The sequence below is a fragment of the Leucoraja erinacea genome, chromosome 30 (assembly GCF_028641065.1).
Source record: "Leucoraja erinacea ecotype New England chromosome 30, Leri_hhj_1, whole genome shotgun sequence".
NCBI classification, from domain to species: Eukaryota; Metazoa; Chordata; class Chondrichthyes; order Rajiformes; family Rajidae; genus Leucoraja; species Leucoraja erinaceus.
In genome coordinates this window covers 24,190,514-24,211,510 of record NC_073406.1, presented here as the reverse complement: position 1 = coordinate 24,211,510, position 20,997 = coordinate 24,190,514, and the positions used below count along the sequence as shown (strand labels likewise).

The window sequence follows — 20,997 nt, the reverse complement described above, 5'->3', positions numbered from 1 at the left end:
CATGATTTTTCGGCATGAAAAATTTGATGGAAAATGTCTTCCCATTGAAATGTTAAATTGAGACTGTTGAGTAGACACAGAGAAAACTACACAGCACTTGTATTTGTCCCATTTTCTTGGTCAATACTTAGCCCTCAGATAAGCAGTTTACCCGTTTTTTTAATATTGTTATTTTTTGCTACAAATTTTCTCCCTACCCCATTTTCCATATTACACGTGAGAAGCAATTAAACGCCAGTAAGTTCACTTGTAAAGTTATATATTCATTCAGATTCAGATTCAATTTTAATTGTCATTGTCAGTGTACAGTACAGAGACAACGAAATGCATTTAGCATCTCCCTTGAAGAGCGACATAGCGAACGATTTGAATAAAAAAAAAAAAAAGTGTCCGGGGGGGGGGGGGGGGGGGGGGGGGGGGGGGTGGGGGGGGGGTGGCAGTCAACGAGGTACGTTGTTGAGTAGAGTGACAGCCGCCGGAAAGAAGCTGTTCCTCGACCTGCTGGTTCGGCAACGGAGAGACCTGTAGCGCCTCCCTGATGGTAGGAGGGTAAACAGTCCATGGTTGGAGTGAGAGCAGTCCTTGGCGATGCTGAGCGCCCTCCGCAGACAGCGCTTGCTTTGGACAGACTCAATGGAGGGGAGCGTGGAGTCAATTCAAAAGTCTAAACTCTAAAATATTTATGAAATATCTGCTTTTCCTTCAAGTAATTTTCCTTTAAGCAGCTCTACCGCTGTAGCATCATGCTGTCCCAACTTACTAAAATAATTTCCATCCTGGGAAAATATTCTGACTGTGTACCCTGTCAATGTCTCTCATCATTTTATGAACGTCTATCAGGTCTCCCGTCAGCCTCCAATGCTCCAGAGAAGGGTTGTCATTGGAATGTTCACATTTGGCATAATAAGACAGTGTGCAGACAGATTTGTTATGCTTTGCGACTCACCCCATTCTGGCTGTTGCAGTGCCTGGTACTGATGATGGCTCCGGCCTCCTCTATCATTTTCAGTATTGTGCCACCGTGGACATTGCCCGCGATGTTGGCATCATCCGGACGCATGATCCTGCAAGAGTTCACAATTGTCACATCTCCTGAGCTAAAGATTAATAAAAGTGAAATATTACATCAGAAACATTTTAAGTATAGCATAATCTAGAGGCCTATTCTCCTACAATGTGAGATCAATTAACGTTGACTTCTGAAGGAGAGTCCCAACTCAACTCGTCACCTGTTCCTTTTCTCCAGAGATGCTGCCTGACCAGCTAAGTTATTCCAGCGTTTTGTGCATCTTCGCTATAAACCAGCATCTGCAGTTCCTTCCTACACAATGTAATGGCCAAGAAAGCACACCAAAGCTTCTACTTCCTTGAAAGGCTTAGGATTTTCGGCATGTCCACAACAACTATCACCAACTTCGACAGATGCACCACAGAAAGCATTTTATCGGGTAGGATGCATTACAGCACGGTTTGGGAACAGCTCCATCCAAAGCAGCAAGAAATTGCAGAGAATTGTAGGCACAGCCCAGACCATCACACAAACCAACCCCCATTGACTCCATTTACACTTCACGCTGCCGCAGCAAGGCCACCAGCATAATCACCCCGGCCATTCCCTCTTCTCCCCTGCACACCTCCAGATTCAGGAACAGTTTCTTCCCAGCTGTTAACAGGCAACTGAACCATCCTACCAACATATAGAGAGCAGTCCTGAGCTACTATCTACCTCATTGGACATCCTTGAACTATCTTAAACAGATTTTACTGGACTTTATCTTGCACTAAACGTTATTCATGTTTTTCCCTTTATCATGTATTTGTACACTGTGGATGGCTTGACTGTAATCAAGTATTGTCTTTCCATGTAAACACAAAATGCTGGAGAAACTCAGCGGGTGAGGCAGCATCTATGGAGAGAAGGAATTGGCGACGTTTCGGGTCTTTTTCCTCTGACTGGTTAGCATGCAACAAAAGCTTTCATCTGTACCTCGGTATATGTGATAATAAACAAAACTCAAATTCAAATAACGTAATATGTTGCATTTATGGGTCAATTGAGGTGAAGAGGAAATGATTCAATAGGAATCTAAGGGGAACATTTTCAAACAAGGGGTGGTGAGTGTATGGAGCGAGTTGTCAGAGGAGATGGATGAGGCACTTAGACAAGTTGAGAGATAAGGGTCAAACGTAGGCAACAGACTTTATACTCAATGGTGACACTCAAGGGTTTTGCAGCTTTCCATGCTCCTCAGTGACAAGATGCACCTGTAATTCCTCACACAGTAATAATGCACTCGCTAATTTTAATTTTAATAATGCCCATGAGCAGTTTCTATAGGTTTCAGGCAATGATAGAGCAGAGAATGGGGACATCAGCAGCCTCTCTGAAATAACCACATCATTAGCCCCATTCCACAGCTACTTTCCCTGCAGCCCTGTCATTCCTTCCTTCATTAAAAGCAGCAGCAATGACTCCATCACAGTCACGTTTTAATAATGCTCTTTCACTGGTTGTACTGGCTGCAAAAGTAGAACAAGCAGAAGAAATCAGATTACACTCTGGTTTAGACAACATCCCACAGATGCACAGCCTGTGGAATGAGAATGAGAAACAGCACGACAGGCATGCGTTGAGTGAAGGGAAGGATGAGTGCTGTGATTCACTAACTCGGCAGCAGTGAAGCACAGATTTGCAAAACAGCTCTAAAACTTTCATTTTACCTGCATTTCTACTTTCTGATACTTCTTGTTTAGTTTGTTTAGTTTAGTTTGGTTGACTTTAGAGATACATGAAAACAGGCCCTTGAGCCCACTGTGTCCGCGCGAACCATCAACAATTTACAGAAGCCAATTAACCTACAAACCTGCAGGTCTTTGGAATTGTTGTGTCTGTGACACAAGTCTCCACAAAATCATTGTGTGGAGTTATTCAGAAGACTCGTTATTCTTCAGACCATTTAAAAATTAATTCAGCAGAGATTGAAATGGCCATTGAAATCCCATTTTCACCTAAAAACATTAATGGTCAGACTCCAATCCAGAAATTTAAACTCCAATGTGATCATGTATGCGGGAAACAGAAAAGGGATTGAACAAAACAAAGTCCATGAAATTATAGTCACTGCATCAATAAAGAAACTATGCTTTTGAACAGAGGAGGTAAACATGCAAAGAGGAGTCATTTTCCCCAAAGAACTTAGGTAAAAAATGGAATAGAGACAAAAAAAAATGAGGGTACAAGGAACTGCAGATGTTGGTTGACAAAAAAAGATAGTACACAAAGTTCTGGAGTCACTGATCGGGTCAGGCAGCATCTCCGTAGAACATGGATAAATGACATTTTGCGTCAGGACCCTTCTTCAGACTGATTGTAGGGTGTGAAAGAGAAGTGGGGGGGAGGGTGGCAGGCCAAGAGACAATAGGTGCAGGAGTAGGCCATTCGGCCCTTTGAGCCAGCAGCGCCATTGAATGTGATCATGGCTGATCATCCTCAATCAGTACCCCGTTCCTGCCTTCTCCCCATATCCTTTGACTCCGCTATCTTTACGAGCTTTATCTAACTCTCTCTTGAAAGCATCCAGAGAACTGGACTCCACTGCCCTCTGAGGCAGAGAATTCCATAGACTCACAACTCTCTGTGTGAAAAAGTATGTCCTCATCTCCGTGCTCAATAGCTTACCCCTTATTCTTAAACTGTGGCCCCTGGTTCTGGACTCCCCCAACATCGGGAACATGTTTCCTGCCTCTAGCGTGTCCAAACCCTTAATAATCTTATATATTTCAATAAGATCCCCCTCATCCTTCTAAATTCGAGAGTATACAAGCCCAGGTGCTCCATACTATCAACATATGACAGTTCCGCCATCCCGGGAATTAACCTTGTGAACCTACGCTGCACTCCCTCAATAGCAAGATTGTCCTTCCTCAAATTTGGAGACCAAAAGTGCACATAATACTCCAGGTGCGGTCTCACTAGGGCCCTGTACAACCGTGGTAGGACCTCTTTGCTCCTACACTCAACTCCTCTTGTTATGAAGGCCAACATGCCATTCGCATTCTTCACTGCCTGCTGTACCTGTCAGATATTACATTGATACAGGTGGGGGGGGTTGGGGTGTGGGGGGGGGGGGTTGATAGGAGATGATGGACAAAGGCCAGAGATGAAAAGGTAGAAGGCAAAAGGATGGGAGATGGTGTGAAACTGACCAATTGTAAGGAAATTTATACACATGTATTAATATGGGCAAACAGACCAAACTTACAGTTTTAAATGTGAACAAGTAAGTCATGTTCGTAAATACTAAAATCTTTTCAGCATAGATTAAAGTGGAGCCATTTTCATCGCCAGGAAAACACACATTTTGAAAACATGAAGAGAAAAATGTCTGAAAACCAGCAGGACTTACAAATAAATATACCTTTCGTGAAGGGACAACAGAATAGAATAGAATAGAATAGAATAGAATAGAATAGAATAGAATAGAATAGAATGCCTTTTATTGTCATCCAAACAGACAAGGTTTGAACAAAATTTCATTCCTACGGTCATGACATCACCAAAAAAACCAAGACACACACTAAACACAATTTACACAAACATCCATCACAGTGAATCTCCAAAACCTCCTCACTGTGATGGAAGGCAAAAGTCTTATCTCTTCCCTTTGTTCTTCTCCCGCGGTCAAGCAGTCCAACTGCAGCGTCGAGCCGACTGGGGCTCACGATGTTAAAGCCCCCGGCGGCCGATGGTAAGTCCCGCGGCTGTTTAAGCTGCGCCAGGCGATGTTAGGCCCCGCTCCGAGTAATTTAAACCCCGTGATTCCGGCAGGAGAAGTTGCCATTGCGGGAGCTCCGAAAAGCGGTCTCCCACCAGGGGCCTGCGAGCTCCCGATGTTCCTGTCCACCGGGCCTGCGACCGGAGCCTCCGAAGCTCCGGTCGGGTTGCAGCCACACGCCACCACAGCTCTCCACGCTCTGAAGTCGGCCAGCTCCGCGATGGCGAGTCCGCAGGCTCCGCAACTGGAGCCCTCAGGTTGGTTCCGGTTGGAGACCTCCGCCGGCTCCACGATATTAGGCCCAACAACAGCGGAGACCCGACAGGGAAAAAGTCGGGTCTCTGTACAGGGAAGAGATTAAACGGTCCCCCCCCCCCACATATATACAGCTGAAAAATAATAAAAATTAGAACCAAAAACATACATCTAACAGGACAAAAATTTAAAAAAAGACAGACGGACTGCAGTCGAGCCGCTGCCGTTAGGCGCCGCCATTTCGCAAAAGAGGTGAGAAAGAAGTGCAATTTTGGTGATAAAATAAATGACTTGTCATAGTAAGGAACTGGTAACACGGGGAGCACAGACAGACAACATTTTGAGAATATTAATATTTGAAAAAGGGATTGTCACTTTTTCTTTGGGTTCTACAGATTTTCTGATCGGCGAAGAAAAATGGAAATTGTAATCATAAGTTTTGATTACACCAGAAAGCAAAATCGTCTCTTAACAAATTACTTAAAGGAAAATGTTGCATTAAATTGTCACTTTACACGGTTTCAGTGCATTCCAGTGAATTCACATCTGCAGTGCCATAATGTTTAGGACAAAGTATCATTTATTAATTTGCCTCTGTATTCCACAATTTGAGATTTGTATTAGAAAAAAATCACATGTGGTTAAAGTGCACATTGTCAGATTCTCATAAATTTGGTTTCACCATGTAGAAATTACAGCTGTGTTTATACATAGTTCCCCATTTCAGGGCACGTTAATGTTTGGAACAGATGGCTTCACAGGTGTTTGTAATTGCTCAGGTGTGTTTAATTTCCTCCTTAATGCAGGTATAAGAAAGCTCTTATCACCTAGTCTTTCCTCCAGTCTTTCCATCACCTTTGGAAACTTTTATTGCTGTTTATCAACATGAGGACCAAAGGTGTGCCAATGAAAGTCAAAGAAGCCATAATGAGACTTAGAAACAAGAATAAAATTGTAAGAGCATCAGCCAAACCTTAGGCTTACCAAAATCAACTGTTTGGAACATCATTAAGAAGAAAGAGAGCACTGGTGAGCTTACTAATCGCAAAGGGACTGGCAGGCCAACGAAGACCTCCACAGCTGATGACCGAAGAATTCTCTCTATAATAAAGAAAAATCCCCAACACCTGTCCGACAGGTCAGAAACACTCTTCAGGAATCAGTTGTGGATTTGTCAATGACCACTGTCTGCAGAAGACTTCATGAACAGAAATACAGAGGCTACACTGCAAGATGGAAACCACTGGTTAGCCGCAAAAAAAATAGGATGGCAGGTTACAGTTTGTCAAGAAGTTCTGGAAAAAGGTCTTGTGGACAGATGAGACAAAGATTAACATATCAGAGTGATGGCAAGTGCAAAGTATAGAGGAGAGCAGGAACTGCCCAAGATGCAAAGCATACCACCTCATCTGTGAAACACGGTGGTGGGGGTGTTATGGCCAGGACATGTATGACTGCTGAAGGTACTGGCTCACTTATCTTCATTGATGATATAACTGCTGATAGTAGTTGCATAATGAATAATGAAGGGTATAGACACATCTTATTTGTTCAAGTTCAAACAAATACCTCAAAAGTCAAATACCTAAATGGAAGGGTTTCGGCCCGAAACGTCACCTATTTCCTTCACTCCATAGATGCTGCTGCACCCGCTGAGTTTCTCCAGCATTTTTGTGTGCCCTCAAAAGTCATTGGCTGGCAGTTCATTCTATGGCAAGACAATGATCCCAAACATACTGCTAAAGCAACAAAGACGTTTTTCAAAGCTAAAAAATGGTAAATTCTTGAGTGGTCAATTCAATCACCAGATCTGAACCCAATTGAGCATGCCTTTTATGCTGAATAGAATACTGAAGGCGACTAGCCCCCAAAACAAGCATAAGCTCCGCAGGTTTGGGGACAGAGCCTTCTCCAGGGCAGCTCCCAAGCTCTGGAACTCCCTCCCCCAATTGATCCGCAATTCCGTGTCACTCACCATTTTCCAGTCCCGCCTCAAGACCCATCTCTTCACCTCTGCCTATCCTTAGCCCCATGTGCCGTCCCTTTTCATCTGTGCATTAATTGCCTCATACTGTGTTTTGTATTAAATTCTGTATTTACTTTGTGTACTAGTCATGTCTCTACTATTTATTTCATTCCCCTTACATGTTTTTCCTCTACCTGCTAAATTTTTGTACGGTGTCCTTGAGACTCTTGAAAGGCGCCCATAAATAAAATTTATTATTATTATTATTATTATTAAGCTAAAAATGGCTGCAATACAGGCCTGGCAGAGCATCACCAGAGAAGACACCCAGCAACTGGTGATGTCCATGAATCGCACACTTCATTGCATGCAAAGAATATGCAACAAAATACTAAAAATGACTAGTTTCATTCACATGACATTGCTGTGTCCCAAACATTATGCTGCTCTAAAATGGGGAGACTCTGTATAAACACTGTTGTGAAACCAAAATGTATAAAAATAGCTTTTACAAAAATCTGACAATGTGCACCTTGACCACATGTGATTTTTTTTTCTATTACAAATCTCAAATTGCGGAGCACAGAGGTAAATAAATAAATGATGGGTCTTTGTCCCAAACATTATGGAGGGCACTGTAATTAAATGTTTCTGACATTTGGTCACATGTAATATGGAAAGTGGGGTAGGGTGACACATTGTTACAAAAAGGAATGGTATAAAAGACGAGGTAAACTGCTTATTTGAGGGATAAGTATTGGTCAGGAAATTGGGATCAATACAAGTGCTGCAGTATTCTCTGCGGCTTCCCAAGAGTCTCGTTAACATTTCATTAGGAAGACACTTTCCATCGACTCCCTCACGACTGCTGAAGCCAATTATTCAAAGATTCGTAGGGGGCGCCGTTGAGTATGGCGGCCTTGCCAGCAGCTGTTAGTCTTTTCACCCTTTTTTTATTTTTAGTGAGTTAGAAGTGTTTGTTTTGGAGGCCTTTTTATGTGGGGGGCGGGGGGGAGGAAAGGGGGAAACTATTTTTCGCAGTCCCTACCTGGTCGGAGATGTGGCTTTTCTCTGAGCTGTGTTTTCGCCCCTTACTCACGGCCAACAATCTGGAGCGGCGTTTCCTGCCGGGACCAGCCAGGACTTCAGCTTTGGCGGTGAGGCACCTTCATGGCTTACCCGGGTCGCCGTGCGGTAAGCTCCGGAGTGCTGTGACCGCCGACTCCAACATTGCAGAGCTGCGGTCTGCGCAGCTTCCAGCCGCAGGAGGCGCTGAGCTTTAAAACACCGCGGAGCCTGGGATCTCACGATGAGGTCTCTAGGGAAGTGGCCGCTCCAGACACTCCAAGGTGCTGAGAGTGTTCACCCGACGCCAGAACTCCATCATCCGGCGAGAGGGCCTGAAGCATCGGGCTGACCTAGCGGCGACTGCGGAGGCCTCAATAGGCCCGACTATGGGTGAACAGGGGACGGGACTGGACTTTTGATGCCTTCCCCCACAGTGGGAACCATTGTGGGGGGGATGTTTTTATGTTTACTGTTAAATTCTTTGATGTTGTGTCTTATCTTTATTTGTGCGCTGCAATGGCAAGTCAAATTTCACTACACCATTTGGTGTATGTAATAATGAATGTCCTTTGTATTGTATTGTATTAAATGTCCTTTGTATGATACCCACAAAATGCTGGAATAACTCAGTGGGACGGGTAGCATCTCTGGTTAGAAGGAATGGGTAACGTTTCATGTGGAGACCTTTCTTCAGAATGAGAGTCAGAGGAGAGGAAGACAATGAGAGAAGGAAGTGGTGTCGACAAATTATGCTTAACTTGCATCTACCTATCATTTCCCTAGCTTTGCCCCACCCACACCTCTCTTTCAGCTTTCACCCCCGCCCTCTCCACTACAATCCGTCTGAAAATCCCAAAATGAACATCGCCTGCTCATGTTTTCCAGAAATGCTGCCTGACCTTCTGAGTTACTCCAGCACTGTGTGCCTCTTTTGTAAATCAGCATCTGCAGTTCCTTGTATCTAAACTTAACATTACATGACCCTGAATAGATAGGGTGGCTGCAGAAAGGCTTTTACTCAGAGTAGGGAAATCAACAAACAGAAGCCATAGATTTAAAATGACAGGGGAACGATTTAATAAGAATCTGAGGGGCAAATTTTTCACACAGAGGGTGATGAGTATATGTAATGAGCTTAGGGAGGAGATAATTGAAGTGGAAACAATATTTAAAATACATTTGGATAGGCACATGGATAGGAAAGGCTTAGCGGGATGTGGGCCAAAGACAGGACTGTGTAGATGGGGAACTTTGGTCGGCATAGGCAAGCTGGGCCGAAGGGCCTGTTTCCGTGCTGTATGACTATGATTAATTGTGAGTTTCAGTGCTCTCTGTGTACTCCGTGTACTCTGTGTTTAAAAATTAGTCCATTCATTGTAAAAAAAAAATGGAATTCAGTCAATACCAGGGCCTTAAACCAACATCTGTAGTTCCTTACTACATACTAGCAACTAGTGATGGATTCCATTGTATATTTTTTCAAACTCAGATGGCATTGGTGGGGAGAGTATTGGAATATGGTTGGGAACAAAATACATTTAAAGCCCTTGCAATTTTAATATTTGTTGTTCAATGTTTCTAATGAGAAGTGGTAATGAAGATGTTAGGAGATGCAGGAGGATGAGGAGTGATCTTATAAAAGTGTATAAAATCATGAGAGGAATAGATCGGGTAGATGCACAAAGAGTAGGTGAATTGAGGACCAAAGTTTAAGGTGAAGGGGAAAAGATTTAATAGGAATCTTGAGGGGTAACTTTTTCACACAAAGGATGGTGGGTGTATGGAATAAGCTGCCAGAGGAAGTAGTTGAGGCAGGGACTATCGCAACGTTTAAGAAGCAGTTAGACAGGCACATGGATAGGACGGGTTTGAACCAAACGCGGGCAGGTGGGACCAAAGATTATAGAGCAGAGCAAGATGCGCCACTCTGCGAAAAAAGCGTAGTAAGACATGGGTATGGCATGACGCCATTTTATTGAGCTGCAATTTACAATAATATTAATAAAATTTACAATAATAATAACTAAATATGTGAAGTGATCGATGCTATATAAAACACTGTTCCCTACAACACTGATTACACCAAAGATGATAGAATCAGTCCTGGATCAACTCAGGAGTGGAGGAAACGTCCTCTTCCCCCAAAGATACTAGAGGAGCCTCTAGTATCTTTGCTTTTCCCTACGACCTGATGTAAGAGCAGGTTATATAACGGTAGAGTCCGTCCCCACTACCAAAGATGTCGCGTTTAGCATAAACAAATGGCGTCCTTGACGTTCCGTTACGTACTACACGTCAGTCCATTGGATTTCGGAGGAGTGGTCTATCTTGCTCTGCTCTATAATCATTGGGCGGGACTAGTGTAGCTGGGACATGTTGGCTTGTGTGGGCAAGTTAGGCTGAAGGGTCTGTTTCCACACTGTATCGCTCTATGACTCTATGTTGCATAAAAAAGCTCTCTGAAGTTTGAGATGACAAAAAAATATTGTTCTTGAGCTTCTGTAGCAGAGGTCAAGTTGAATCCTGTTATTGTGCTTAAAAAAAAAGCAATACATCACTGCTTAGAAACCTTAGACTTAATACTATCTGGCACGGTGGCGCAGCACTGGCGACCTGGGTTCAATCCTGACTATGGCTGCTTCTGTATGGAGTTTGTATGTTCTCCCCGTGACCTGCATAGGTTTTCTCCGGGTGCTCGTTTCCTCCCACACTCCAAAAATGTACAGGTTTGTAGATTAATTGGCTTGGATCAAATTGTAAATTGTCCCATGTGTGTAGGATAGTGTTGGTGTGCGGGGATCACTGGTGGGTGTGGACTCGGTGGGCCGAAGGGCCTGCTTCCGTGCTGTATCTCTAAACTAAACTGCTATCCCAAATTCAGTTTTATCCTATTTTTAAAAATAAACTGGAATCACAAACAGGCTTGCAAGGAAGGAACTGCAGATGCTGGTTTACACCGACGAAAGACACAAAATGCTGGTGTAATTCAGCGGGACAGGCAGCACCTCTGGAGAGAAGGAATGGGCGATGTTTTGGGTTGAGACCCTTCTCCTTCACAATATGAGAATGGGAGGTATTGACCGTGTCAATAGTGGAACTATGGAGGTGATGAGTGAAGCATTGAAGAACAGAGAGCAAATCATAATCGGCTGGTCAACAGCACCATCTAGTGAGCAACCGCACATAGCAGTAAAGACAACTCTGCCACATTGTTCAAAGATTAATATTGCACCGGTTGTCCCGGAAGCTTCGAGGTCTTTCTTTCTTCACAGCCTGTACTGCTTCAATTTTCGGTTCTAAAGTTGCTCCTTCACACAACTACTACTAATTCAAATAGCATTGAGTAACTTAGGAAAAGTTTGCATCAGATCTGAAGTGATATAGCAACTGATGCTATAAGTCTGAAAAAGGGTCTCAACCCAAAACGTCACCCGTTCCTTCTCTCCAGAGATGTTGAGTTACTCCAGCTTTCCGTGTCAATCTTTAGCAACGGAAGCTTAAGGTTTTCCTCAAACTAATTTCAGTTGAGTCTTGTGTTTAATCTCCCCATTTCCTAATTTAAGTGCAAGTGAACCAACTCACTCGCTGATGGATCGCTTGCGTCTATATTCGGTGTAAACCAGCAGCTGCAGTTCTTTTCTACCCAACACACTCACTTATTGTTTTTTAAGTATAATCATTTAAGTTTACAAGATGCTTTAATACAGGCTTTCAATTCAGCTGTTTTAGAATAACTGGTAGCATAGAAACATAGAAAATAGGTGCAGAAGGAGGCCATTCGGCCCTTCGAGCCAGTACCGTCATTGATTGTGATCATGGCTGATCGTCCCCTATCTATAACCCGTGCCTGCCTTCCCCCTATATCCCTTGACTCCACTAGCCCCTAGAGCTCTATCTAACTCTCTTAAATCCTTCCAGTAATTTGGCCTCCACTGCCCTCTGTGGCAGGGAATTCCATAAATTCACAACTCTCTGGGAGAAAAAGTTTTTGCTCACCTCAGTCTTAAATGACCTCCCCTGTATTCTAAGACTGTGGCCCCTGGTTCTGGACTCGCCCAACATTGGGAACATTTTTCCTGCATCTAGTTTGTTCAGTCCTTTTATAATTTTATGTTTCTATAAGATCCCCCTCATCCTTCTAAACTCCAGTGAATACAAGCCTAGTCGTTTCAATCTTTCCTCATATGACAGTCCCGCCATCCCAGGGATCAATCTCGTAGCGTTTGACCAATATCTCCTGCTGGCACTAAAGGAATACATCCCTTTAATTGATTATGTGTTTACGATTTGGGCGGTCAAGGTGCGCAGCGGTAAAGTTGCTGCCTTACAGTGAATGCAGCGTCGGAGACCCGGGTTCGATCCTGACTACGGGTGCTGTCTGTCTGTACAGTTTGTACGTACTCGCCGTGACCTGCATGGGTTTTCTCAGAGATCTTTGTTTTCCTCCCACACTCCAAATACATACAAGTTTATAGGTTAATTGGCTTGGTAATTGTAAAAATTGTCCCTAGTGGGTGTAGGAATGTGTTAATGTGCTGGGATCGCTGGTGGGCCGAAGGGCCTGTTTCCATGCTGTATCTCTAAACTAAACAGGTCTTGCAGTGTTAGGTATAGTGCTTCAACGACTACCTATGTGGGCTATTGGACGTTCACCTCAATCAATGAGTTTCCAACCTATTAGAATTTTTTCCTTTGAATTTTCATAACGAATGTTAGACATTGGAGTCTCCATATTTGTCACTTTTACATGGAGTTTAAAGGACAAAAGTACAGTCTTCACCCCTGTGAAAAGTGTGGAATCATTGAAACCACAACCCGGGTAATCAGGCTTTTCAGTTTTAGTTTAGTTTCAGTTTACTTTATTGCCACGTGTACCAAGGTACAGTGAAAAGCTTTTGTTGCGTGCTATCCAGTCAGCGGAAAGACAATACACAATTGTCCCGCTGAGTTTCTTCAGCAATTTGTGTCGTTTTTTTTAAATACCATCTGCAGTTTCTTGCTTCTAGATTTTAAAAAGAATTAGCCACCCAGGAAAAGCACTGCGTGACCTTGACTGAGACAGCAAAGCTGGCACAGGAGCAACAGAAGGTAGAACTGAAACAAATCAATATCGCCTGTGGATTAGCTACTGTTCAGCAGCGGATTAAATTAAATCAGGAGTAGTGGGTGGACCTGGCAAAAGCACTTGCTATGTTATCACAGAATTACTGGGAAAGTGATGATTGCCACAGATGAGTCAGATAGAGAATGGACAGAGGGAAGAGGATAATAAAACCGGTTGTTGAAGCTAAACACCTGGTCCAAATCAAAGGTAACATTGAACGGACAGATACTTGCCGTTTAGTTCTAGCTAAAAACACAGAGACCATTGTCAGGGATTAAAGAGCTACACAGTTACTAACGTTGTAGGCGGCACAGTGATCGCGGCAGTAGAGCTGCTGCCTTACAGTACCAGAAACCCGGGTTCGATCCTGACTACGGGTGCTGTCTGTACGGAGTTTGTACATTCACCCTGGTTTCCTCCCACACTCCAAAGATGTACAGCATTGTAGGTTAATTGGCTTTGGTATGTTGTAAAATTGTTCCTAGTGTGTGGAGGTTAGTACAAGGGTTGGTCGGCGCGGACTCGGGCCGAAAGACCTGTTCCCGTGCTGCAACTCGAAATTCTGAAGTCCAAAGTCAAAAGCTAATCTGGTTATTGAATACAAAAGCAAGTTGTACAGCAGCTTCATAAAGCATTCTTATCAGCTGGATTACTACATGTAGTTCCAGTCACGACAGGCTATAAGGAAGGGTGTGACTGTGCTGTCGGGTGCGGAGGAGATTTACAAGATATTGACCGGGATAAAATGACACTGGAGAGGTTGGGTCTAATTTCCATGGAGCATAGGATATTACTCAGGTATATAAATTTATGATGTATTTAGGTAGGGGAGAATGCAGGATTTTTTTCACCATAGCAGAGGCAAATAAAACTAGATGGCACAGATTTCGAGTGAGCCTAAAAAGAGTTGGAGGGGATCGAAGGAGGAACCAGAAGATGGTGAGTAGCTGGAACAGACGCGGAAGCAGAGTTGCATTTGAATTGCCAGGGCCGAATGCTGGAAGATAAGTTCATAAGTTTATAGGAGCAGTATTAGGCTATTCAGCCCATCAAGATGGAATAAATATGGATATCTACCCACTCATTGGCATAGATGTGACAGGAGAAAGGCCTATTTCCATGCTGCATAATCACATAGAACAGTTTAGGTAGACACAAAATGCTGGAGTAACTCAGCGGGACAGGCAGCATCACTGGAGAGCAGGAATGGGTGAAGTTTGGGTCGAGACCCTTCTTCAGACTGATGTCAGGGGAGTGGGCAGGACAGAGAGAGAATGTACTCGGAGACACTAAGACTGGTGGGAGAACTGGGAAGGGGGAAGAGCATGGAGAGAGAGGGAAAGCAAGGGCTACTTGAAGTTAAGAGAAGTCAATGTTCAAACGCTGGGGTGTAAGCTACTCGAGCAAAATATGAGGCGCTGTCCGTCCAATTTGCGATGGGCCTTACTCTAACAATGGAGGAGGCCCAGGACAGAAAGGTCAGACTGGGTGTGGGAGGGGGAGTTGAAGTGCTGAGCAACCGGGAGATCAGGTAGGTTAAGGCGGATTGAGCAGAGGTGTTCAGCGAAACAATTGCCGAGCCTGCGCCTGGTCTCGCCGATATACAGGAGTTGACACCTGGAACAGCGGATACAGTAAATGAGGTTGGAGGAGGTGCAACTGCACCTCTGCCTCACCTGAAAAAACTGTTGGAGTCCTTGGATGGAATCGAGGGAGGAGGTAAAGGGACAGGTGTTGCATGTCCTGCGATTGCAGAAGAAAATACCTGGGGAGGGGGTGGTTTGGGTGGGAAGGGACGAGTTGACCAGGGAGTTGCGGAGGGAACGGTCTCTGTGGAAAGCAGAAAGGGGTGGAGATAGGAAGATGTGGCCAGTAGTAGGATCCCTGGTAATAAACCGTTCCCTCCACAACTACCTGGAGAAAAAAATAGTTCCCACCGCAATTCCCTGGAAATAAATCCAACGGGATCCCACTACTGGCCACATCTTCCAATCGCCACCCCTTTCTGATCTCCACAGAGAGCATTCCCTGCACAACTCCCTGGTCAACTTGTCCCTTCCCACCCAAACAACCCCCTTCCCAGGTATTTACTTCTGCAACTGCAGGAGATGCAACACCTGTCACTTTACCTCCCCCTTCGACCATCTAAGGACTCCAACAGTTTTTTTCAGGTGAGGCAGAGGTTCACTTGCACCTCCTCCAACCTCATCTACTGTTTCCACTGTTCCAGGTGTCAACTCCTGTACATCAGCGAGACCAATCGCAGGCTCGGCGATCGTTTCGCTGAACACCTCCGCTCAGTCCGCCTTAACCTGCCCGATCTCCCGGTTGCTCAGCACTTTAATTCCCCCTCCCATTCCCAATCTGAACTTTCCGTCCCAGGCCTCCTCCATTGTCAGAGTGAGGACAAGCGCAAATTGGAGGAAAAGCACCTCATATTTTTCTTGGGTAGCTTACACATGAACATTGACTTTTCTAACTTCCAATAGCCCTTGCTTTCCCTCTCTCTCTATCCCCTCCCCCTTCCCAGTTCTCCCACCAGTCTTTCTGTCGACGACTACATTCTATCTCTGTCCCGCCCACTCCCCTGACATCGGCTGAAGAAGGATCTCGACCCAAAACGTCACCCATTCCTTCTCTCCAGAGATGCTGCCTGTCCCGCTGAGTTACTCCAGCATTTTGTGTCTACCTTCGATTTAAACTAGCATCTGCAGTTCTTTCCTACTCACAGAATAGTACAGCACAGAAACAGGTTTCATTGCCGACACTGTCTACGACCCAATGATTAGCAAGTCAAAGTAGGCATCAGTCAGTTGATAAAAATTGAGAACTATTAAATATCCAGAATTTGGAGCCTTCAATGGTCGGGGAGCGATTCAGTGAATATGGGGATGACGCACAGTTTGGAGGAGATTACAGGGGTAAATGTACAGCATAGATCAGTACAGCACAGGAACAAACCCTTTAGCCCACGATGTCCATGCTGAATGTGATGCCAAGTTAAACTAATCTCCCGCCTGCACGTGCTCCACATCCCTCCGTACCCAGGTGCTCAGCTAAAAGCCTCTTAAATGGTACTATTGTATCTACATTCATCACCACACCTGGTGAAATGTTCCAGACACCCTCCATTCTCTGTGTAAAACAAATTATCCTCTGACCTTATAGGTGTGCCCTCTAGTATTTGATATTCCATCCTGGAGAAAAGGTAATGACTGTCTACCCTGTCTGTGACTCTCATTTTACACATTTATTTCAGGTTAGAAAAAAATTAAATCCTTAACAAGGCACTGATAGACCTTGTTTCACAAGAGGTTTAGTTTAGTTGTGTTTAATTTAGAAATACAGCTCGGAAACGGGCCCTTTGGCCCTGCAATCCCTATACACTAGGACCATTCTACACAATACGAACAATTTACAATTTACAATAGCCAAATAAACCTACAAACCTGTACGTCTTTGGAGTGTGAGAGAAAACCGGAGCACCCTGGAAAAACGTACCAACCCAATACAGACAGCACCCGTAATCAGCATCGAATCCGGATCTCTGGCGCTGTAAGGCAGCAACTCCACCGATGCAGCACCATGAGAAAGCACAAGAGAGATGGAGGGTAGTATTATCAGTAGGGGATTGGGTCCAAGTTTTGGCAGAAGTGTTGGATGGTAGGAGGCAGGTTGCAATATGTAACGTCTTAGTGGTGGGAATATCAACAGCAATAGTAACGTCTTTGTGGTGGGTTTTCCGTTGATTGTCACCTTGTCGTGGTGGAGAAGCTTGTGTGGTGCTGAAATCCTGAGAATGATGCCGTCTGGAGCTATGCTCCTGGTAAGGTCACCCATGGCAGTAAAGTCGAGGGGAGGTCTCTGACAAAGAGCAATCCAACCAAGACCTCAAAGATGGTACTAACAGAGGAAAATGGCTGACCTTTGTGGAGCATCACAACAGCTGGGATGGCGAATGAAGGTTGCAGCAGAAAAGGGTCTCCGGTCGTCTTGGACTCTATGCCACTGGATTCTGACCCAGATCTGTCAAAGTGGCTGTCTATGCACCAGTCTCCCCACGTTAAACAAAATCACGCACAGGCGTCCTCTATGAGAGGGAAGTCATACTCGTTTTGAGTGACTGCCGATGATGATGATGAGTGGTGGGAATATCAGATTGAATCACAGAAATGATACAGACACTTAAATAAGGCCATTGGGCCCATTGTAGCTGCATCAGTTCCCTGCATGAACAATCTGGTCAGACTCAGACCCACAACTTTGCATTTTGTCTCCCTCTATCCAAATCTCTTTTGAATGTGATAACTGCTTACATTGTCCTCTCAGGCAGTAATTCAAGTGCTAACGACCCTCTGTATCAAACTGGATATGTTTTTACCCATTTTGTCCAGACAGATATATATCAGATGATACAGCTTTCAAACCACCTGGAATTATATATATCACCAGCTTGGCGAAAAATCCAATTGCAAATATAACAGACATGGGACCACTAACTTTGAACAGAGAGACACCATAAATTAAATGAAAAAAAATCACACTCAGCGAGGAATGACTCAATCTGACAACAGCAGAGGAGAAATAGCATAAGTTATGTTTCATTTTAAATACACAACAGTAAATTTTAAACCCGATGATACTAATGTCCGCAAGAATTATCCCATCATTAAAATTCTACTATTAATAAATATTAGTCAGACTAGGAGTATTTACTCTACCTGATTAGCATCATTATCGGAAGGCTAAGGTGTCCCACTTGAGAGCACTACAGAAAGCGCTTGTCACACTAATGTACGTGAATCCACTATCAAACGCTTCATGAAGCAAGCTGCTGAACACAGGAAACGTCAGATTGACATCACATATTCCACAGACACCAACCGCACATTACAGTGGGTGGATTGTGGTTCTTCCCCACGTCACACACTAGACGATGACAAGGGTTTGTGGCAATTGACACAGGCTTCTGGAATCTCATTATAAATGCAACTAACCAGCAGGAAATGTAATAAACAGGAAAGACAATGTTAAGCATTCCCTTGCTTCAAGTCAGTAAAAAGGACTGCTTTCTCTCGGAAAGTCAAGGCACTCCCACCTTTCTTGAAAGGAAGATTGCACAGATCTTACGGTGTCCACAACTTCCTGCTGCCAGCCTTCCTCTACTCTAATGCTTGTTGGTCCTTTTTCCTGTTCTGTCTCTCTGTCAGAACATTGCAACTGAAACATTTATCTGTAGTCATGGTTTACACGTTTACAATTCTTAAAATTATTATTTACATTTAATTACACTCAATCCACACGACTATAGGTTGCCTTCACACCCAGGATACAAATATGAAGACGAGGGGTGAATGTATCTGCTTCTTTGCTGGAGTAACTCAGTGGGTCAGGCAGGCTGTGTTCAGAACAAGGGAGACACAAAATGCAAGAGTAACAGGCAGCATTTTTTGGAGAAAAGGAACAGGTGGCGTTCGGGTCGAGACCCTTCAGCAGACTCTGCAGAACTCCCGTCAGAGAGGAGGAGAATTTCTTCAAAGTCAGCATACCTTGAGGAGATTTTGCAAAACCTGGGCACCTTGATTCTCTTAATATTGAACAATATATCAATCTAACAAGTTATTCAGTAGATACACATAAAAAGCTGAGTAACTTAGCGGGTCAGACAGCATCCCTGGAGAACAGAAATAGGTGACATTTTGGGTCGAGACCCTTCAAACTTCAGTCTCGACCTGAAGTCACCTGGAAGTATGATGTTGTGGCAATCAGTGAAACATGGTTGCAGGAGAGCTGTGATTGGAAACTAATTATTCCAGGATTTCGTTGCTTCAGGTGTGATAGAATTGGAGTGGCAAGAGGTGGAGGTGTTGCATTGCTAGTCAGGGAAGATATTACAGCAGTGCTTTGGCAGGATAGATTGGAAGGTTCATCTAGGGAGGCTATTTGGGTGGAACTGAGAAGTGGGAAAGGTGTAGCAACACTTATAGCGGTGTATTATAGACCGCCAAATGGGGATCGAGAATGGGAAGAGCAAATATGTAAGGAGATAGCAGATATTAGTAGTAAGCACTAGGTAGTGATTGTGGGAGATTTCAACTTTCCACACATAGACTGGGAAACACATTCTGTAAATGGGCTGGATGGTTTGGAGTTTGTAAAATGTGTGCAGGATAGTTTTTTGCAGCAATACATAGAGGTACGTACTAGAGGAGGGGCAGTGCTATACCTCCTGTTAGGAAATGAGACGGGACAGGTGGCGGAGGTATGCGTTGGGGAGCACTTCGGGTCCAGTGATCACAATACCATTAGTTTCAATATAATTATGCAGAGGGTCAGAACTGGACCTAGGGTTGAGATTTTTGATTGGAGAAAGGCTAACTTTGATGTGATGCGAAATGATTTAAAAGGAGTGAACTGGGACATTTTGTTTTATGGGAAGGATGTAGAAGAGAAATGGAGGGCATTTAAAGGGGAAATTTTAAGAGTACAGAATCTTTATGTTCCTGTTCGGTTGAAAGGAAACAATAAAAATTGGAAAGAGCCCAGGTTTTCACAGGAAATTGGACATCTTGTTCGGAAAAAGAGGGAGATCTACAATAATTATAGGCAGCATGAAGTAAATGAGGTGCTTGACGAGTATAAGGAATGTAAAAAGAATCTTAAGAAAGAAATTAGAAAAGCTAAAAGAAGATATGAGGTTGCTTTGGCAAGTAAGGTGAAAGTAAATCCAAAGGGTTTCTACAGCTTTATTAATAGCAAAAGGATAACGAGGGATAAAATTGGTCCATTGGAGAGACAGAGTGGACAGCTATCTGCAGAGCCAAAAGAGATGGGGGAGATATCGAACAATTTCATTTCTTCGGTATTCACCAAGGAGAAGGATATTGAATTATGTGAGGTAAGGGAAACTAGTAGAGTAGCTATGGATACTATGAGTTTCAAAGTAAAAGAAGTACTGACACTTTTGAAAAATATAAAAGTGGGTAAGTCTCCAGGTCCTGACAGGATATTCCCTAGGACATTGAGGGAAATTAGTGTAGAAATAGCCGGGGCTATGACAGAAATATTTCAAATGTCATTAGAAACGGGAATAGTCCCCGAGGATTGGCGTACAGCGCATGTTGTTCCATTGTTTAAAAAGGGTTCTAAGAGTAAACCTAGCAATTATAGACCTGTTAGTTTGACTTCAGTGGTGGGCAAATTAATGGAAAAGATACTTAGAGATAATATATATAAGCATCTGGATAAACAGGGTCTGATTAGGAACAGTCAGCATGGATTTGTGCCAGGAAGGTCATGTTTGTCTAATCTTCTTGAATTTTTTGAAGAGGTTAAGAGGGAAATTGACGAGGGTAAAGCAGTGGATGTTGTCTATATGGACTTTAGTAAGGCCTTTGACAAGGTTCCTCATGGAAGGTTGGTTAAGAAGGTTCAACTGTTGGGTATAAATGCAGGAGTAGCAAGATGGATTCAACAGTGGCTGAATGGGAGAAGCCAGAGGGTAATGGTGGATGGTTGTTTATCGGGTTGGAGGCAGGTGACTAGTGGGGTGCCTCAGGGATCTGTGTGGGGTCCTTTGTTGTTTGTCATGTACATTAATGATCTGGATGAAGGTGTGGTAAATTGGATTAGTAAGTATGCAGATGATACGAAGATAGGTGGTGTTGTGGATAATGAAGAGGATTTCCAAAGTCTACAGAGTGATTTAGGCCAATTGGAAAAATGGGCTGAAAGATGGCAGATGGAGTTTAATGCTGATAAATGTGAGGTGCTCCACCTTGGCAGGACAAATCAAAATAGGACGTACATGGTAAATGGTAAGGAATTGA

The 20,997-nt window shown here is 43.8% G+C and overlaps 1 protein-coding gene across 2 annotated transcripts in view; it reads right to left on the bottom strand.

Moving 5' to 3' along the window:
* acot7 (acyl-CoA thioesterase 7) overlaps nucleotides 1-20,997 on the bottom strand; it is a 406,168-nt gene that overhangs the window by 343,703 nt on the left and 41,468 nt on the right. For both annotated transcript variants that reach the window (XM_055659683.1, XM_055659684.1), the window contains exon 2: nucleotides 947-1,064. In XM_055659683.1, coding sequence (XP_055515658.1) covers nucleotides 947-1,064 — 118 coding nt within the window. The remainder of the gene's footprint in view (nucleotides 1-946; nucleotides 1,065-20,997) is intronic.